General features: G+C 38.5%; 1 protein-coding gene across 1 annotated transcript; it reads left to right on the top strand.

The window, feature by feature from the left end:
- Positions 1–489: 489 nt before the first annotated feature.
- LOC109039124 (uncharacterized) lies at positions 490–951 on the top strand. The gene has a single exon (XM_019054477.1). It carries the CDS (start codon positions 490–492, stop codon positions 949–951), a length of 462 nt encoding a protein of 153 aa, XP_018910022.1.
- The last annotated feature ends 19,758 nt before the right edge of the window (positions 952–20,709 follow it).

Below are 20,709 nucleotides of genomic sequence, written 5' to 3'. Positions count from 1 at the left end.
CAGGAAAACGTTTGTCTATTTTCTGGAAAATAAAAGTCAAGTTTTCTCAAAGTTTAAAGAATTCAAAGCTCTGGTGGAAAATGAAACTGAGAAAACGATCAAAGTTCTCCGTAGTGATAATGGTGGGGAATACATCAGCGCACAAATGTCTGATTTCCTCATAAACCATGGCATCAAGCGCCAACTCACTCAGCCCTACAGCCCACAGTAAAATGGAGTTGCTGAACGTGTTGATCGTAGTCTCATCGAAAAAACGTTATGTTTACTCCAAGACGCTAAACTTGGTAAAGAATACTGGGCAGAAGTGGTCAATACTGCAGTTTATCTCAAGAACAGATCTCCTCATAGAGCGTTGGTTAATGCAACTCCAGAAGAAATATGGTCTGGCAAAAAGGTAGATGTCAGCCATCTTCGCATTTTTGGCTGTAAAGCCTATATGTTCACATCCCCAAAGAGAAACGTAAGAAATTAGATGTTAAAAGCAAATCCATGATCTTCGTCGGGTACTGTAAAAATTCAAAGGGCTATAGACTCATTGATCCTCAAAACCCTAAGAAAGTGACCACATCCAGAGATGTTATTTTTTTGGAAACATCTCTTGGTGCAGCTCAACCAGAAGTAAACGGCAACGCTCACTCTCCTGACCTGATTTCACCAATTTCTGATGAAGACACCTCATCAAGTGAAAATGATTCGCAGTTTTCTTCCAATTCCAAACTGGATGACTCATCATCAAGTGACAGTGAATCAAGTGCCTCATCGTTAAGTGAAGAAGTCTCTTCTGAAGACAACTACAGTGAATCCAGCTCTGTTTCATTGACCTCAACCACACTTGAAGGACAAGACCAAGAAGTCTCTGAGCGACGATTTCCTACCAGAATTCGAGAAATCCCCAAACGGCTGGCGGATTATGTACTTAACCTTGCAAGCACCAGTTCTGTGTGTAGATGATTCACTTAGTCTTGATAATTTTAGCTTTGACGAACCAACAACGGTAAGACAAAGCACTATCCAGTAAAGATTGTGAAAGTTGGAAAAAGGCTATGCTCTTGGAGTATGAATCTTTCCTTAAAAATAATGTATGGACTCTAGTTGATAAACCACCTGACCAAAAGGTCATTCAAAGTAAATGGGTCTTTAAAATCAAAAGAGACAGCGATGATAACGTAGAAAAATTAAAGGCTAGGTTAGTAGCTAAAGGGTTTAGTCAAACTCACGGGGTTGATTACTTTGAAACATACTCTCCTGTAATTAGACACTCAACCCTTAGGTACCTATCTCTTAGCTTTCGCCGCAGAACATAATCTTGAAATTGACCACCTTCATGTTGATAATGCGTTTCTGCATGGCGAATTAACTGAAAAAGTATACATGACTCAACCTGAAGGTTTTGTTGATCAGAGTAACTCTAAAAAAGTCTGGCTTCTTAATAAAGCTGTTTATGGACTTCAACAAGCCTCTCTTGTTTGGAATCAAAAAGCCAAGAATTATTTAGTCTCATTAGGTTATCTTCAATCAATAAATGAACCATGTGTATTTTTCAAAATCAATGGAAATCTAATCACAATTGTTGCCATCTATGTTGATGATTTTCTTACCTTTTCTAATGATAAACAAGAAAAATCTACTCTGCATGCTCAATTGAAAGAAAAATTTCCCATTAAAGATTTAGGACCAGTTAAATTCTGCCTGGGATTAAATATATTTAGAAATGTCAACTCAGGTGAAATTATTGTAAATCAAAAAACCTACATTCTGAAAATTTTAAAAAGGTTTGGCATGTTGAATTGTAAAGGCATTTCTACTCCAATGGAATTGCACTCCAAACATAGGTAACAAACCTATTATTCCTTGCAATGATTCTCTAAATTCACCACATTCAAATGAATCCATTACAATTGACCATTCTGAAGAATTTTTGAAAGCTGATATTCCATTTCGTAATCTCATAGGTGCATTAATGTACCTTGTAGTATGCACACGTCCTGATATAGCGCATAGCGTAAGCTATCTAAGTCAATTTAACTCTAATCCCAAACTAAAGCATTGGAATGCCGCAAAGAGAATATTACGCTACCTTAAGGAAACGATTAATTTTAGTCTCGTTTTTAAGCCTGGTCACACAGACATCGTCGGCTATGCTGACTCAGACTGGGGCAATAATATTTTAGACAGAAACTCCTTCACGGGCTACGTACCTATTTAAGTACAGTGATGCCCCGATTTCTTGGGCTAGTAAAAAGCAAAGAACTGTGGCCTTATCGAGCACAGAAGCCGAATATATGGCCGTTTCAGATGCCAGTAAAGAGGCATTATTTTTAACAAAGCTCCACAAAGAACTTTCTAAAAACAATGTAACAATCAATCTTTTCACCGACAGTGGTGGTGCCCTAAAATTAACAAAGGGACATAGATTTCACGATCGGAGTAAGCACATTGACATAAGACATCATTTTATTCGAGACATTGTTGAAACTAAACAGATTGGTATCTTCCATATCGCTGGTACCAAAAATCCCGCAAATCTATTAACAAAGCCACTACCTCTCAAAAATCACAATCGATGTCTTCACGAATTACTTAAGGTTACAAAATAAAACTCCTATGTAAATGTTTTTGGCGTTTGTGCCGGATTAAGGGGGGGGGGGGTGTTGTTAAGATAATCCTGCCCATGTTGGCAACACCGCCATGCATGCCTACGTCATTTTTGTCAGTCATGGTTGTTAGTTAGTTCGGTTCATGTACTCCTCTTATGGAACCTTTTTACACCACGTCCGTTTTGACTTTAATAAAGTTCTCTAAGTTTCATGTCATTTTTGTTCGATTCGTTCGCCCTCACCTACTAGAAACAACACCGATGGTACCAATATCAAGACTCTGCGAAGGCACATTGGGTGATTCTTCACGATAAAGGAGAGTCGTGTCGCCGTGGGTTTTGAACGACATAGGCAAAAGCGATTTGCAAACCAAATTAATTAAATCATAGGAAGATGTCGATGAACTCTATCATGCTAATAATATGATGAATTATTATTATATTAATAATATGAACTTAAAAGCGAAATGTCCGTCGGTTACGCGTCGCCAACCCCGATTTTTGCGAAGCACAAAGAAGCATTGCGTAACAAATCAGTACGGATCATGCACTCTATGCAATATTGCTGAAAAGAGAATCTAGTGTTCAAGAAAAGTTGCCATTGTGAACTGAAATGTTTATTATTGAGCGAGAAAAGTCGTAAGAAAGAGGTGTCGCCACATTTGGCAACAATTTTGCAGTTTGATAAAGTGGCAGTGGTTTATCTCGCCAATGAGTCAGGAGTTTCAAAAAGTGCCATCAATTTGTTTGCTGAAGTCTTCCTGAACAAACTTTTACTAATAAGTCATGTTTTTTTTACAAGAATGAATAACTTGAATATTATGAAAACCAGTGAGTTTTTACGTGTGTACACTAATTCCTTCTCATACGCAAAACCTCAATTCAATAGTATTAAACAAAAGAAGGTCTCCAAAGTTTAGAAAACTTTAAGCAGCATTAATTCCACCTCATAATCAAGAATTGCAGTATCATCTTTTGTATCATCTTTAATACCCACATTTTGAGTGTCGGTTACGCTGTGGTCGTACGTAAACGACTCAATTTGCAGGGCCCGCCATGTTGCGTGGACCTCCACAGTCCTCGCGGAAGTGCTGATACCTGATTCAATGGCTTGTTTATCAATCACTGTTACTTTGCACCTGAATCAAAATAGAGCGTGCCTAAGCTGGAAAAAGAGAAGTTTAATTCCGTTAAAATGAGGTAATGAAATCCGGTTGAAAATTGGTGCACTTTTATTTCTAAGGTATTTCACATTTTAACTATTCCTGTTATCGTGAAATCACCCATTTGTAGTTTAAAATCCTACTCGACAAGCACAAAGCACAAGCATCCCACGTTAGCACGTTAGGAGGGAAAGAGACGCACAAACTGTGAAAAGCCCAAAAATGAATGCCACACTATGTTTTGCGAATAAAATGGATTCCGATGTTACTGCACGTCCGTGCAATGTAGTCACTGCCACGTCCCTGCAATATAGACACTGCAACGTTCCTGCGACGTGGACACTGAAACGTTCCTGTAAACGTTGTCGCTGACAACGTTTATCACACGGGAACGTTCCGGAAACGGTACTTAATACATGGACATCCACGTAGAATTACACGTTCCGGTACACGTTGCTTTCCACGTGGAAGGTTTCACGAGAAACGTGGAATTCTACGTTGTTGTCAACGTTGAAATTGTTATCTGGGATGTTTTTTTCTAAAAAAAAAAATCGCGACCGAAGATAATAGAACTATAGCGACCCGAAATAGGTTTTTGTTCAATACTTTTGTCTGATTATTAGGGCATGAGATGTTGCAACCCTAGTAGCAGAACCACAGAAGGAAAAGATAAATATTCTGTACGAAAGTTAATTTTTTTTATATAATGCATGTATACAAAAGTGTTAAAAGTGAACATTTTTATGTAACCATTATATAAAAAATTGTTATAATTTTCGTGAGCTTTTCGCGAACATACTAAAAATTCTTCTAATTCGCGAAAAGCTCACGAAAATGATGACCTATTTTTTTATATAATCGTTACATAAAAATGTTCACTTTTAACACTTTCGTATGTATGCGTTATATAAAAAAATAAAAAATGTGTGTATAAAAAAAATTACCTTATCTAGCTTTTATCATTTTTCATACATTACGGTCAGGTCTGAACTTTGATTTTTTTTATATGAGCGTTACACGTTTTTTATATAAAACGATCATTTAGATAACAGATATGTTTTTTTATACTTTTTTTTAGAAAAACACAAATTTGTTCTGCTACTAGGGAACCTTTCAAGGAAAAAAGAGGTCTTCGGTAAGCAGCTTTTGACGCCCGAAATCATGTAGTAAATGCAGCTGGTACGATTTTCACGAATTCTGGTCGTTTTCATACATGCCGATGAATGCCAGACTTCAATCGCTGGCACCGACAAGGAGATCGCCAAAGTTGCTGGATCTTTAAACACAGCGCAGAAAAGCAGATCATTTTGCCAATTTGGTACCAATGTTGGCATTGTAAAACACGGAGAGGCATTCTGTTGATGCGTAGGTATGGAAAAGAGAGTGAAAGCCAACCGGGATTTTTCCGAAAGACAGAGGCTGTCCCTCGAAGAACTGACCATTGAGTGCGGGCGGATGAGTAGAATGGACCCAGGTAGCGCCGCGCATACAGCCGTAACAGCTGAGCTATCCCCGTCTCGCACTGATCCGCCTCTATGCGCGCTCACGAAGAGAGAAAAATGTAGATACGCCTTTATGTTTTTGCTTAATAACTTAAAAACTATTCGGATTTGAGCTTTCAGAGTCTGCCAGATCCCAGATCGAAAGAGCACCCTCTATTACATAGGTATTCTTATAAGAATCGACTAAAACTCGAAATGTCAAAATTTGCGGTTACGACCCTTTGCGCGGTAGGCGACGATTTTCCCTGAAGTTCTATGATGATCCACCAGACACCGTGAGAGGTCCCACGAGAGCACATACCTATGGGTCACACTTACACTCCCATGGGAGCGCACGGGTCACTTGTCGGCTCCCAGGGGAGCGCACGGGTCACATGTTGGCTCCCAGGAGCGCACACGGGCTCCGGCTCCTCTGTCCATTCCCCGGGGGAGCACACGTGATCACTTCTTGTCATTCCCCTGGGAGTGCATGTGATCACATGTCATTCCCCTGGGAGTGCATGTGATCATATGTCATTCCCAGGGGAAATTTGTAGCAGGGGAGATCTCCCCCGTGTAAGTAGTTACCAAAGACATTGAATCACGTAGACCGTGCATTCGGCTCGGTTTTGTACAGGCAGAGCTGGATTTATAGGGGGGGGGCATGGTGCCATGGCAACGGGCGGCAAATTTTTGGAGGCGGCGAATTCCTTTTTTTTTTTTTTTTTTTTTTTTTAGAAAAAGACGAGTTTTTGTTTCATGTTCGCCCTTTACGTGTCGCAAATCCTCTTTCCTTGAAGAATCATTTCCCCCTCCTCAAATATTTGTTTGCAACACTTTTCTGCACAAATGCGCATCCTTCTCACTATCGCAGAATCGGATTGCGCTCTTGCCGTGTTTCCGAAACTTATATTTCGTTTGCATCGGCATCGCGTGAATCTATAAAATATTAAATTGATCAAGACTAAGATATTATATTATTGATCAGAAATAAAACCCCCAGCCGTGAAGAAAAAAATCTTTGGATTTCTCTGAAAGTCCCTAAATCCCCAAAAAATCCCCAGAAATTGCGAAAACCACCATTTTCAACTCAGAAGTATGACTTCATTCGATGTTCCGATTTGCAATACGTATTTAAATCTGATTTGCTTGTTTGAATTTTGCCGCGCTATGAAAGCGTTTAACAGACGAGTAAATTAAAGAATAACAGTTGAGTATTTTTTTCTTTTTTTCTATTCTGTTTAACTGTCGAGTATATCGAGTGACGCAATCGTTTTATGTTCCGGCTTATTATCGGGGAAAAATAGTGTTGCCGATCAGGCCTACATAATATAGATGAAAAATTATTTTCTATTGAGTTGAAAGGAAAATTAAGGGTAAAAGAGTCGATTCTTACTTACTTTTGTCTCATCAAAAAAATCCCTAGATATCGGATCACAGTCTGTCACCGTATATCGAGGGGGGGGGGGGGGGGGGGGGCAAAAACCTAAATCCGGCTCTGCGTACAGGCGAAGTATAACAAGTTTCTCGGATTACCATGATGGGCGGGAGGGGAGGGGGAGAGAGCGTGTGTCCCAAGCATTCCAAGAGACTGCAGAGAGGCAATGGACAATCCATTCGCGCGCTCGGTTTTTCGCTAATAACTCGTTTTGAGTCCATGTTCAAGCGAAATTCCTAAAGATAAAAGTTGGAGGATATGTGAGTTTACAACCGAATCGCAAAGTTTCAGTTTTCCGAACAAATTACCAACCCAGAAAAAAGCCTCGCAGTCTGAAAAAAATTTACCGGGACCGCTCCTGCGCATTCGCAGATGTGCGCCTTTGGGACGCACGAACTCATCGATGCGGGTTGGTGCTAACCAAAGGCATAAAGACGGAGGGCTAAAAGCTAAAAATGAAGCTTCTTTTCAACCACCTCTACTATTAAGGCTAGAGGATTGGCGGCGAAATCGGGACAAAGTTTGAAATTCAAATGTAGGGGGGGAACTAAATAAAATTGCGGAAACAAAGTATTCTAGGTTGATTTTTGCCCAAATTCACTTACCCACTCATATTTTTTTAACTTTAGGTTAGCTTTGGTCCGTCGTTGACCGATTAATTTCATTTGGGAGCAATGGCCATCTAGAGTCCCTTTATACTGAGAGTCAAGACAATTTGAATCCATTTCTGATTGGTTCCCGTATTTTAGGCCTCCACAGTGTCACAAACGGGAATAAAGATTACATTTTCACCAATTGCAAAGATTATAATCTGGAATGGACCAGGGAATCACGAGTTCGGCAAGGAACAAACGGAATGAGAGGAGGAACGGAGAAAGGCATTTGAGAATGGGCCGATCAAAGATTACGAAAAACGTTCAATTTCTGTAATCTTTATTCCCGTTTGGAGAATTTGCACGCAATTTTTTTATTGCTTCATCTGAAAGTGCCTAATGAGCTGAGTTCGCAATATTTTTCATAATTTTTTTCTGACATGGGAAATTGGAGAAAAATTGATTTAAAAGTGAGAAAATGTGCCGCCTTGTGACGTCATCTGGCGGCATTTCCCATTTAAACACATGTACTTTAGCAGAATCGGTTATTTTGTCATATCTCCTCTAATAATTGCTCAATTTATGAATCAAGGGTATCTTCGTGTTCAGCTCACTCAGAGGATTCCACTTAAACAGGAAATTCATCAAATTTCAGACCCTTGCAAATTCTCCACTCTCAGTATAAAGGGACTCTATGGCCATCTAGAACTGTAACGGCCTGTTTGAACCTGCAGAACCACCATGAGCAGAAGAAAAACTAACTTTATCTGAGATTACTGCCTGTTACCGAGCAAAAGTAGGTGTATTATATTAGGACGCAGTCCCAACTTTCTTAATATATTCGTTTTAGGCATTTAAAATACGTTTCGAAGAAGAAATGTGGAAAAATCAAGAGAACAAGTTCAAATCAAATTTCCGTTTGCTGCCATGGATTCTCGCGCTCATTTACACACTCACTTACTTAAGCACTAAAAGCGCCAAACCAGGCTTCACTTTTTCCCCGTGCTTGTAGATACGAGCACTCCGTCTTTATGTCTTTGGTGCTAACATTCATCGCGGCATGCGAAGATTTGCACGGTTTACGTGATTCAATGTTTTTGGTAGATACATGTGCTCCGTCTTTACGTCTTTGTTTGAGGTGAATCTACAGCGGTGCGTAGTAAGACATTTTTCCGCGCAGGGAGTGCTACCCCTGTGTTTTGAGTTTTTGGTCCTCGCTATGTAGGGATGGTCGAATATTTAGATATTCGAATATTCGATATTCGAATCATCGGCACCGAGATCATCGCATTACATTCGAATATTCGCTTCCGAAGTATTCGAAATCGCAAATTCGAATAATCGCATTCAAAAGTGTCATTTTATCTCTCACGGTTCATAAAAAATCAAAAATCGAAGCAATAATCGAAAATATTCGAATATTCGCATCCGAACGATTCGCAATCGCAAGATTCGAATTCTCAAATATTCGCAATAATCGCATTCGAAAAGTTTCGAATATTCGAATTCGATATTCGTCCACCCCTAGTCCGTAGGTACAGCCCCACGTGAGTCCTTGAGCTTTCATGAAAGTTAAAGGAATTTCTGTTAAAATCGAAGAGTCATAAGTTCTAGCCATGACATTTTTCTTCCCATTGACATGAAAAAAGACGAGAAAAGTAATTTCTGAAGCCCTGAAACTTGACCCCAGAAAAAAGTAGGGTTTAGCATTGATGACCTACTTGATGCAACCAATCGCGATTGATCGCTCTCAGCAGTTGCAGATATCTCTCTCCCACCGTGAGGTACGCTCCCTCGCACTTACATACCTATGGATTACATTTTGCAATAAGGAACCACTATTTCTGGCTCTTCCATAAAAGCACATATGAGTAGAATCAAATAAGTTTTGCTCTACCATGTCTGTCGACTTTTTAGCCCTTCAAAATGGAAAAATCTGACCTTTTTTTTTTAAATTTGTTCAAAATTTTACGCTTAATCAGATCCCAACATCGTTTTAGGCAGTTTTTGCCATTTAATATTAGAATTTTGGCCCTAAACAGCTGAAATGTCCTGTACCGTAGCCTGTCTGTGACTCAAGTGCGCAACTTTAACGCTACATAACCATCATCTTGCATCTAAATACTTCCACTTCTGCTGTAAATTCACACTCAACTTGTACCTAACTTATTATTTTCAGTTATATTCATCCAAATAAGTGAAAATATTGACCGTCTTTGCGTCAAGCAGCCTTGTCTGCGGAATTCGCGTCCTGTACCGTAGCCCCCTTTTTTCAGCATCATTTCGTCCGTTAGAGTGCAGCACTTATGAACTTTGTTTACTTTTTTTGCGTTATCGTGACTATCACACGCTGATGTCGAGCAGAGGAAAAAAAACCGCAGTGAAACAGTAAATTTTGACCGTTTTTTATGAGTTTCTAGGTTTAACGACCATCTAGGATGTCCTTACCGTATACCTACCTTTTTAATGCATAGGTAAATCACTTCAAACTCTCGAATTTTGGTATTTGTTCATACACTCTGATATCTTAACCTCAAATCCAGAATTTCAACCACATACGTGAATATGCCCGAGCACCATTGCCAATAATCACACGATTTGTCCGCACCGTAGCCGTCCGTACCGTAGCCCGTAGCCGTCCGATATCGTAGCCCGTAGCTGACGCGCGATGCGGCCGGGTCTACGGTAAGTACGGACAAAATGCGAAAGTCATCCAAAAATCGGTGCGCTGTTTGATAGATCATCCCACTTTACTTTATTTTATCTATCACCAAAATTTGGAATTTAAAAAAAAAAGAGAGACGTATTTTTTTTTTAGTACGACGCGACTTAGAAGAAGGAGGCTTTTTTTTCGATGATTGCATAAGGATCGCCATCTTTTTATTTTTTTCATTTTGTCTTTTAGAACTTTGAGTCCTCTTTTTCGTCTGAAGTTCATAGCAATTTATTCGTTTAATATTTATACGTTAATATCTAACTTATTTTTTTCTTATCGTCCTTTAAATATTTATTTAAGGTGATTTGTGACCACATTTTCGATAAATTTACCTTTTTGTTTTCTTTCTTATTTTGTAAAAGTGCACCTAAAACGTTCTAACGTTGTCAAGCTTGTTTTAAGAACTCGGCTTCTAAGATTTGTCCCTAATTATTTAATGCGTTTACTTTAAAATAAAAGCAGTTCATTATTTTTGAAAAACTGATTTACTTACTCTTTTTATACCTTTATTGCCTGTAATTATTTATAAAAGTGGCACTTATAAGCTATGCTATAACTTGGCAGTTTATTCCCCAATGAATTTCAGTTCTTTATAATTCGGCCCTTGCATACAGTAATATTTACGAATGCCTCTTCGTCCTTACCGTAGCCCGTTTGTGTACCGTAACGTTATTGTCCTGTACCGTAGACCAGTAAAAAATTGTACAATTTGTAGCTTTAAAAAGAGCAAATCTGTAGAAATTCTTTAAAAAAAGTTGTCTACCACATCTTCTAAGTTAGTTCTAAAGAAATTAATTAAATTTAAGCGTTTAATTACATGTCCTGGCTTTTTTAGGAGAAAAATGATGGCGCAAAATTCTAGAAATCGGACTTCAGAGCAATTGGGGGCTAAATTTTGAAAGTAAAAACTTTAAAGGATATTTTGTTTTATTCTTCTACAAGAATATAGCTCTATGAGTGCAAAAAAACTTAAAACGGTATTATTATCGCACGTATTGATAGAAAACCAAGCCTGTTTAGTTGGTCTACGGTACGGACAAAAAATTTAACTTCCAGTGATAAAAGAGGCCAAAAAAAAAATTTCTGTTGAAAACGAAGATTGACCACTATTAAAATCGACTTTCCAAGAGTATGAGGACTTCAGAAAACATGCTGAAGTCTTAAAATAACTAAAGTCACTTTTTTAAAAAACGATGGCTCCAGGAGCAAAACTTATTTGATTCTACTCATATCTGCATAGGGAAACCAATGGCATGTAGGTACCTATCTTGTTTTTAAAATGGGCCAAAAATAGTGGTTCATTTTTGCAAAATGTAGGTAATCCATATATCCGTATGGGGTCGTTGGCGCCCTTCACTGCCGTGTAATTCGGTTGCTACTAGATCCGTTAAGACCATTTCGTTCTGAAAAGCTTGAAGAAACTGAAATCAAAGCTTTGCCTGGTTGGACGGATCCGGGAACGTACCCCTAAGTCGTTTAATTTGATACCATCATCATCCCTGCGTGACCAAAATAAGAACCGTGACAGCAATTTCATTTCATTCATCAAGTTCATCGCATTACTGTAGGATATCACAGTGGAACAAACAAAATGACACACGTATCCTCGATACGAGATATGCGATCCTTATTTATTTTGAAGCGCTGAATTCGGAAATACTTAACGTCTATTTTTTTCCATCATCCTCCAATTTTCCGGAAAATGTGCACTTTTTGCCATTTTTGGGACTGCTGCTCCCTGCATAATGTAACCGTAAAATTTTTCTCGAGTACAAGATGCGTCCCTTCCGATGTACTTTAAGCCGCAGAGTTCAAAAGTTGCCTCTACATTTCTGCCCGTCACCTCTCAGTTTTCCAGAAGAGCCAGAGAGAAAAAAAAGGAGGTGTTTGCATTTCGTGCATCTTGGAATTTTTTTATGATTTGATGACGTAGGTCGGTACAGCAACGTCCCCTCTTCACGCTGTACCGCTGTACCAACCTACGTCATCAAATCATCAAAAAATTCCAAGATGCCCGAAATGCAAACACCTCCTTTTTTTCTTCATGCAGAGGAGCCACACCCCCCCCCCCCCCCAAAAAAAAAAACGCGTAAATTTGACATATTTTCGTCAATAATGCCATTTTTTATACATCTTTCTGGACCTGGCGTAAATGCCCTGTATTTTGAGCTGTTGAATCCGAATATCCCTGGTAAAAATGATCAGTTGAGATCTTATCAGTTGACCGTCAACCGTGTTTTGGTGCGAAAAAATCAGTTGACATCAGTTGACATCAGTAGGTATCTGATCAGTTGATGTCAGTAGAAATTGTCAGTTGACATCAGTAGATATCTGATCAGTTGATCAATTTAAAAATAATCAATGTTCTGAAAATATTGCACAAATATTGCATCTAGAGAGCGCGCACTCTAGGTGATGTATTTGGTACTAACGTTCCTTCGATGGTGCACATGCGTCATTTCAAATTGATCGATCGTAGAGTTGTGACTAACCTTAAAATCCGCGCCGCCCTAGTCGGGAATAGAACCCACGCCTCGGGATGAAGTTGCTATCCGTAGTCCAGTAACTTACCGCTAGACCAGCCAGGCTTGATACGGAAAGGCCCCGAAATTCAATCTCTTAACTATCGCAGGCCTCTGAGTCCGTAATATGTTTGTTTATTGACGGATTCTTTTAATATTTTACCATAATTTATTATTTATTATTTTTTATTTCATCGTGTAATTTATGTTTCAAATTCTTTATTAATTCCACTTAGGGCACCAGGCCTAAAATCGCGATATATCTCGAAATGTGACGTCATTAGTAAAACGGTCTACTATTTCCGATCAAGCCTCGTAAAAATGAAAAATTGGCAACGCTGTACAACCTAAACGAGGTGTTACTTCAAATTGAAACTTTGTCTGAAAGTTTGCCTTATCATAAGCTTTCATTTCAACATTGTCTCTTTGACCAACTCGGGTAACTGGGCCATACCCTCTGTATTTCTTCCCTGTTAGTGCTAATCATTTTTTCACAGTTGGTATACCTTCACTATGACGTACCTATAAGCCATCTAAGTAGAACATGTAAAGATAAATAAAACAACTAACATGTGGTCTGAGAGCTGATATAGATGTTGAGCCCACCAGACCTCTTATCTCGGTTTGCGACGTCGCAGAATTCTTGTCATACTTTATTTTTTAAATGGAAAACTACTCAACGTCAATTTTTAAAAACTTCCGTGTTTTTTCTTCTCTGCTTTCGAAGAAAACTCAATGGTACTTTGAAGAAGTGATATTGTTTTCATCTCCTTTTAAAAAATGAAATGGGGGTGGAGATTTTTAAACGCCGCAAATGAGATGCGTGTTCTGGTAGCTTCAACGTCGTTATACTTACAATTAGTTTAGATAAGTTATGGGTATGGGATGATGATGATACCATGTTGATATCAACACGGCACCAAATTTTACTCATCATGGTGGTACCTACCCAATTGGCAACACAGTAGGTACCATGTGTTTATCCAATTGGCAAAGTAGTACCATGTATTTATCCAATTGGCAAAGCAGTACCTACCATGTCGGCACCATATTTGCATCACGATCTCATGGTGGTACCAACACTATCGTATTCAGTCGGGTGCGCGGCTCGATAATCGAGGGCGATACATGACCCGCGTCGGCTCTGCGCGGGGGCGCACAGTCTGCGGCATTGAAAACTGAGATACGTGGTTTCGTACTTTATGTCGCAGAGGGTGGCAAAGGAAACCGAATCTTCCTGGCATCCGATTATAATCGGATTAAAAGGACACGTGCTGCACTTCCCGAAGTACTTTCGTGCCCCTTTTAGCCTAGAGCTTTCATTCCCCGCACAACGGGGCAGTGCGTCAGGCTGCAACTGAGTCGTACTGCTACCTTCATTTCGACACGATGACATGCATAACGTCGTCCTGCAATGAAATATAATGCCAAAACGACATAAATGATGTCCTAATATTCGCTCAAAAACGCTTGCCTGGTGGGCGCCCTCTGGCTAAACGTCGTTTTAGTCCGAACTATCGTACTGTCTACTTGCCCAACTAGAGACACTTTTTACCTTTGACAGTCTACCATTTCCAGCCCAGTGCACCAATAATTATGAAATTTTGTGAGACTAGAGGACTCCGGCCCCTGGCAGCTCCGCGGCCCAACCCCCTCGTGGATTCTGTCAAATTATGATGAGAACGACACCAAACATAATTTTTTTTTATATACCTACATTATTGTTGTGATTTTCATTAAAACTACCTACTATAAAGTTCCTTCAGATGCTTATCCATTCAAATCATTCATTAACAATGGGCCTGTTGCAAGGTGCGGGGATTTGCAAATTGATGGCTAATTCTTGGGGCAAATTTCACGAAAAGAACGATGGCGCTACTAAAAAACCTTGAAATATGACCTCTCAAACTAAAAAAATGCTGTTTTTGGAACCGACCCATTCAAAACGGTCGTTTTTCAACCGCCGTACTTGTGATTGGTGGAGCCATATGTATTCTGTGCTTGTGACGTGAAATGATATGACAGCCATGGTTTCTTCATCAATTACAATGTATTTTCCCTTTATGAAAAGGCAGCCGCTTTTCAAATGCAAATATCGAGTCAATCGATAATTTTTTGATCAAAATGGAAATCAGAAATGGATTCCTCGTATGTTTAAATGGTTAAAACCTTCATTAGATAAAAAAGAACCGACGGGATAAACCCTATTTTAAAGGAAGACTGTAGTCAATGGGCGATTGTTTACATCTGCTTAGTGATAACAGACATGGACATTAGCTCAATATTTGGCCATTTTCATGAATTTTTACTTTTTTGTCACTATTTGAAGGTAAGTTTATTTTGTAAATCAATTGTTTAGTGCCTTAGGATCATGTTAAAAGCTGTAAAGGTATACTTTGTTACTTATTAATTCAGAACACACTCGGCAGTCCAACGCTCAAACCATGGATGTTCTCTCAATGCGTGTAAATCATTCTTAACTCTTCAACAAACATCTCAATATCATTCAGAACGTTCCCACGTTTTATAAACTTATATGTTATTTTAAAATCCTGTGTATTTTAAATGTAACACTATACAGAAAAATTTATCGATAAAGTCTGGTAACCGAAGGAGGATCCTACGTCTACTTTCCTTGCCTCCAGCTAAAACATACCGGTCTCCTCATCTCATCAGTATTGTCAAAGGTAAGTTTTTTTCATCATCAATGATTGATACTATCATTTTGGTGTCTTCAGTGAAGCATTAAAGGGTGAAATAGTAAGAAGTAACAACTGACTCGCTACATCCAGGTTTGAGCGTTGGACTGCCGGAGTGTGATCTGAATTAATAAGTAACAAAGTGTACCTTTACAGCTTTTAACATGATCCTAAGGCACTAAACAATTGATTTACAAAATAAACTTACCTTCAAATAGTGACAAAAAAGTAAAAACTCATAAAAATGGTCAAATATCGAGCTAATGTCCATGTTTGTTATCACTGACCCTTGTAGCAACGGTTCGTGAAAAACTCGTAAAAAAAATGTAAAGAACTTGTGAATTTCATTAACACATAAAAAACTCGTAAAAAAGTTGTAAAAGAAAGAAGTTTTTTACAAGTTTTCGTTTTTATGTAAGAAACTCGTAAAAAACTTGTAAATAACTCATAAAATTTACTTTTTGTTTACAAGTCAGCTTTCAAAATTTTGACTCGTAAAAAACTCGTAAAAAACTTGTAAATAACTCATAAAATTTACTTTTTATTTACAAGTCAGTTTTCAAAATTTTGACTCGTAAAAAACTCGTAAAATACCTGTAAATAACTCATAAATTTACTTTTTATTTACAAGTCAGTTTTCAAAATTTTGACTCGTAAAAAACTTGTAAAATACTTGTGAATAACTCATAAAATTTACTTTTTATTTACAAGTCAGTTTTCAAAATTTTGACTCTTAAAAAACTTGTAAAATACTTGTAAATAACTCATAAAAGTTATAATTTATTTACAGGTCAATTGTCAAAATTTTGGCTTGTAAAAAACTTATAAAATACTCGTAAACAACTAGTAAAATTTACGTTTCATTGAAGAGTCAATTTTTTAAACATCGACTTGAAAGAAATTCGTGAAACACTCATAAAATACTCATACAATTTAACTTTCATTTACAAGGCAACCCCCGGAAACCGAGTTTCACGAAAATCGAGCGAACAGGAGCTGACTTAGCATTTTAGGCCACTTCCGCCATTTTGGATTTTGAAATTTTGAAAATCTGACCAAAAATACGAGTTTCCCGTCGTAAAGTACCCACGGATACCGAGTTTCACGAAAATCGAGCGAACAGGAGCTGACTTAGCATTTTAGGCCACGGCCGCCATTTTGGATTTTGAAATTTTGAAAAGCTGACCAAAAATACGAGTTTCCCGTCGTAAAGTACCCACGGATACCGAGTTTCACGAAAATCGAGCGAACAGGAGCTGACTTAGCATTTTAGGCCACGGCCGCCATCTTGGATTTTGAAATTTTGAAAATCTGACCAAAAATTCGAGTTTCCCGTCGAAAAGTACCCACGGATACCGAGTTTCACGAAAATCGAGCGAACAGGAGCTGACTTAACATTTTAGGCCACGGCCGCCATCTTGGATTTTGAAATTTTGAAAATCTGACCAAAAATTCGAGTTTCCCGTCGAAAAGTACCTCCGGTCCGAAAGTTTCAAGTAAATCCGTCGATAAATACCCCCTAAAACCTGAAATTTCATCTATAATGCTGTGACGTCACGCGACAGGATTGAACCTGTTGAAATCTCGGTACAGTAGCTTTATATAATTCATACTTTCTAGGTATTTTAAAGGACAAAATACGAGGGCTGAAAAATAACTTTACGGATGAAACTTAGAAAGTTTTAGTTTCGAAAAGGTTTAAGTGCTCTGAATGAAGTAGTAAGGACGAAGAACAAGCTGGATAACTACTATAGTCGCTCCTAGAAGGTAGAGTCCCTTTATACCCAGAGTAACGACAACTCGATTATCAGCTGACTGGCAGCCGACCTTGGCTGGCCATGGACGCCGAAACTAGTGCACTCAAACGAACGATATTGGGGGATAAGGATCAGGAATCCTGCGATGTCTGTCACACAGAAACAACAACATCAACAAATTGATCAATTAAAAAGAAAATGAGATTGGTTTGTGAATAATTTCTTAATCTATTTTCATTTTGGACCGATGGCAATAACAATTTACTCTTGATAATCCACAATTAGGTAATATTTTCATTATTCTTGTTCACATACGAGGTACCGCCATCTTGGTGCACTAGTTTCGGCCTCCATGAGCGAGAACCAATCAGAATTGGATTTTTTTTTAGGCCACTTTCAGCCCAATCCTGGCCCAACCAAAAGTGAGTTGTCGTAACTCTGGGTATAAAGGGACTCTACTAGAAGGGTTTGTAGGGATATTTCGACCTCACTCTTCATCAGCAGCTATAGCGCAGTTGGTAGAGCGCTCGGCTGTGAATCCAGTCGCCGCGCGCCGCGCCGTGGGTTCGAATCTCCACAGGTCCGCTCGAGATTTTACGCCGCAACATCTCTCGATTGGTAAATCAATTTGTTTAATATATGTCTCTTGTCTCTCTAATTAACTTGTGTGATACTTGTATGTACTGAATAAAACCACTAAATAGTTGATGATGTGTGAACAGAAAACTTGTACTCTTCACAAGTAGAGTGCGCTCCTGATCAATTTTTGGAAATCCTGATCTAAGAAAACAGAAATCTTGATCCAAGAAACGATGGAATTTTACATTAAGAAACCAGGTTTCTTGGTTCAACAACTTTCGGATGCTAAATCCAAGAAGCATGTTTCTTGTCGCCGCTTTTAAGCAACCAGGACTCTTAAGTCAATGCACCATTGCATTGGTCTAAGAAGGTTTTTTTTCCAGTGAGCTCTATTATCTAACATGAGTTTCTCACTTATTTTTCATAAGCTTTTTACGTAAAAAACTCGTGAAATGATTCCCAATTCGTCAACTGGGAACTTTTTTTTACGAGTTCTTTACGAGTTCTGTATAAGTTGCGAATCTTCATTTCACAATGTTTTCAATTTTTTTTTACAAGTTTTTCACGATCCGTTGCTACAAGGGGAGCAGATGTAAACAATCGCCCGTTGACTACAGTCTTCCTTAAAAATAGGGTTTATCCCGTCGGTTCTTATTTATCTAATGAAGGTTTTAACCATTTAAACGTACGAGGAATCCATTCCTGATTTCCATTTTGATCAAAAAATTATCGATTGACTCGATATTTGCATTTGAAAAGCGGCTGCCTTTTCATAAAGGGAAAATACATTGTAAGTGATGAAGAAACCAGGTCTGTCATATCATTTCACGTCACAAGTATGGCGGACCCGAAACGACCGTTTTGAAAATCCAAATTCTGAGGCGTTTTTAAGTTGATTTTTTGGGGGTTTCCGGCGATCAAAAAACTCCGGGAAAATTCCTGTGACATCAGGAGCCTTAAATCTTTCGATTAAAGCAATAAAAAAAATTGGTGCAACAGGCCCATTTAGCTAAAAACTTACCTTCAGTAATGGCATAATTTCCCAAATTTAGTGATGTAGGTAGGTATGTTTTCGCTTGATTTAATTTGAGAAAGTATGTGCATATTTGTTATGTTAATGACACATACTTCCACAAATTTAATTTATTCGAAATTTAATCAATTTAAAATCAAATTCATTGTTGCTGCAAAGATGAATCTAACTGAATCAGGTCGAACTTAGATTAAACGGGATGGATGCAGTTGTATCTGTCAAACTACGGTATAGGTTGTTTATCGATCTTCGATATGTCGTTCGATATAAAGCAGGATTAACTGGGATAAAACTGGGTGTATATTGATATTAACCGGGTTAAATGTAGGAATTTTGAGAAAAGGGGAATAATCCCATAGAGAAAAAAAAGGAGGTGTTTGCATTCCGGGCATCTTGGAATTTTTTTGATGACGTAGGTCGGTACAGCGACGTTTATCATAGATTTTCTTGGAAATGGTGTAATTTATGGAAAAAAGACATCCTCTAAAAAGTGCTTGAACTTATATCATGAGTTAATTTACCTAAGCAAAAAATGGGACATTATGGTCCGTTTTTCATACTTCGAATTCCGGATTTCGCTGGCCAGGTTGTACCGACCTACGTCATAGGGTAAACAAACCTCAAGATGCAAACACCTCCTTTTTTTTTTCCATGGAATAATCCTCCTGGCAAGCAAGGAGCCCAACCCCAACCTCTCGGGACTGCCCTACCTGGCACCCAAGGGACCGTGGTGTGTTTGATGTGTTTAGTGTGTGAATTTGTTGATTTTCATTCAGAATATAAGGATGATACCAACATACACATTATCATAGGTCTTCATGTTTCATTCTATTTACTTAAGACGACATTCTATAATTTAAAACCAGATTTAAATTGACATATCATATTCTATACTAAATAAACTCTCAGGCTTCCTTCATTTTAGTTTCTGATAACGCTTAGTTACAGCTCTTTACCGGACCGATTTTTATGATTTTTGCCGCTATCGACTGGCAAGTTTGATGTGTTTGGAGTGTTTGGTGTGGTTGATGTGTTCGATGAGTTTGATGTGTTTGATGTGTGTGGTGTGTTTGGTGTGAAGCCCCCGAAATGTTTGGTGTACCTATTTGATGTGTTCGGTCTTTTCGATGTGTTTAACGTGTTTGATTTGCTTGATATGTTTTGTGTTTTGGTTTATGTTCCATGTGTTTGCTGTGTTCAATGAGTTGGGTGAGTAGAATCAAATAAGTTTTGCTCTACCATGTCTCCCGACTTTTTAGCCCTTCAGAATGGAAAAATCTGACCTTTTTTATTTTTAAATTTGTTCAAAATATTACGCTAAATCAGGTTGTAACATCGCTTTAGGCAGTTTTTGCCATTTAATATCAGAATTTTGGCCCTAAACAGCTGAAATGTCCTGTACCGTAGCCTGTCTCCGACTCAAGTGCGCAACTTCAACGCTTCATAACCATTATCTTGCATCTAAATACTTCCACTTCTGCTGTAAATCCACACTCAACTAGAACCTAACTTATTATTTTCAGTTTTATTCATCCAAATAAGTGAAAATATTGACCGTCTCTGCGTCAAGCAGCATTGTCTCCGGATTTCGCGTCCTGCACCGTAGACCCCTTTTTTCAGCATCATTTCGTCCGATAGAGTGCAGTACTTATGAACTTTGTTTACTTTTTTTGTGTTATCTTGACTATCACACGCTGAGGCCGAGCAGAGGAAAAAAAACCGCAATGAAACAGTAAAGGGCTTGATGCAAAAACGGCTTTTTTCGCCCTCCCCCCCTCTGTAATTTCTTCAGACTTTGTCTATTGATTACTCATACTTGAGCGCTTCTTTTCCCAAATTTTCAGACCCCCAAAAAATTTTGGGGGGGGAGGGCTGGGGGGGGGGGAGTCAAAACCTGTGAACCTCGATATCTCTCGAACGAAGACAGATATCGAGGTCCGGTTTGGACTAAAAATCGTCTAGAATTGCATACTTTAAGATTCTAGAGGTCAAAATCCCGATTTCACATTTTAAAGTCAACATATGTGTTTTTTTTCCAGTTTTTAGGTCTAGAAAATTTCTTTTAAACGAAAAATTTACAAAGATCTCAATTTTTTATTTGAACCAAAGCCAGTTTTTTAAACTGTTCGTTT

Source organism: Bemisia tabaci, chromosome 1 (genome assembly GCF_918797505.1).
Source record: "Bemisia tabaci chromosome 1, PGI_BMITA_v3".
NCBI lineage: Eukaryota > Metazoa > Arthropoda > Insecta > Hemiptera > Aleyrodidae > Bemisia > Bemisia tabaci.
This window is presented reverse-complemented; position numbering and strand designations above follow the sequence as displayed.

What these genes read in the sequence shown, in the direction of transcription:
- LOC109039124 (XM_019054477.1), top strand. Translation starts at nt 490, where the DNA reads ATGATCTTCGTCGGGTACTGTAAAAATTCAAAGGGCTATAGACTCATT.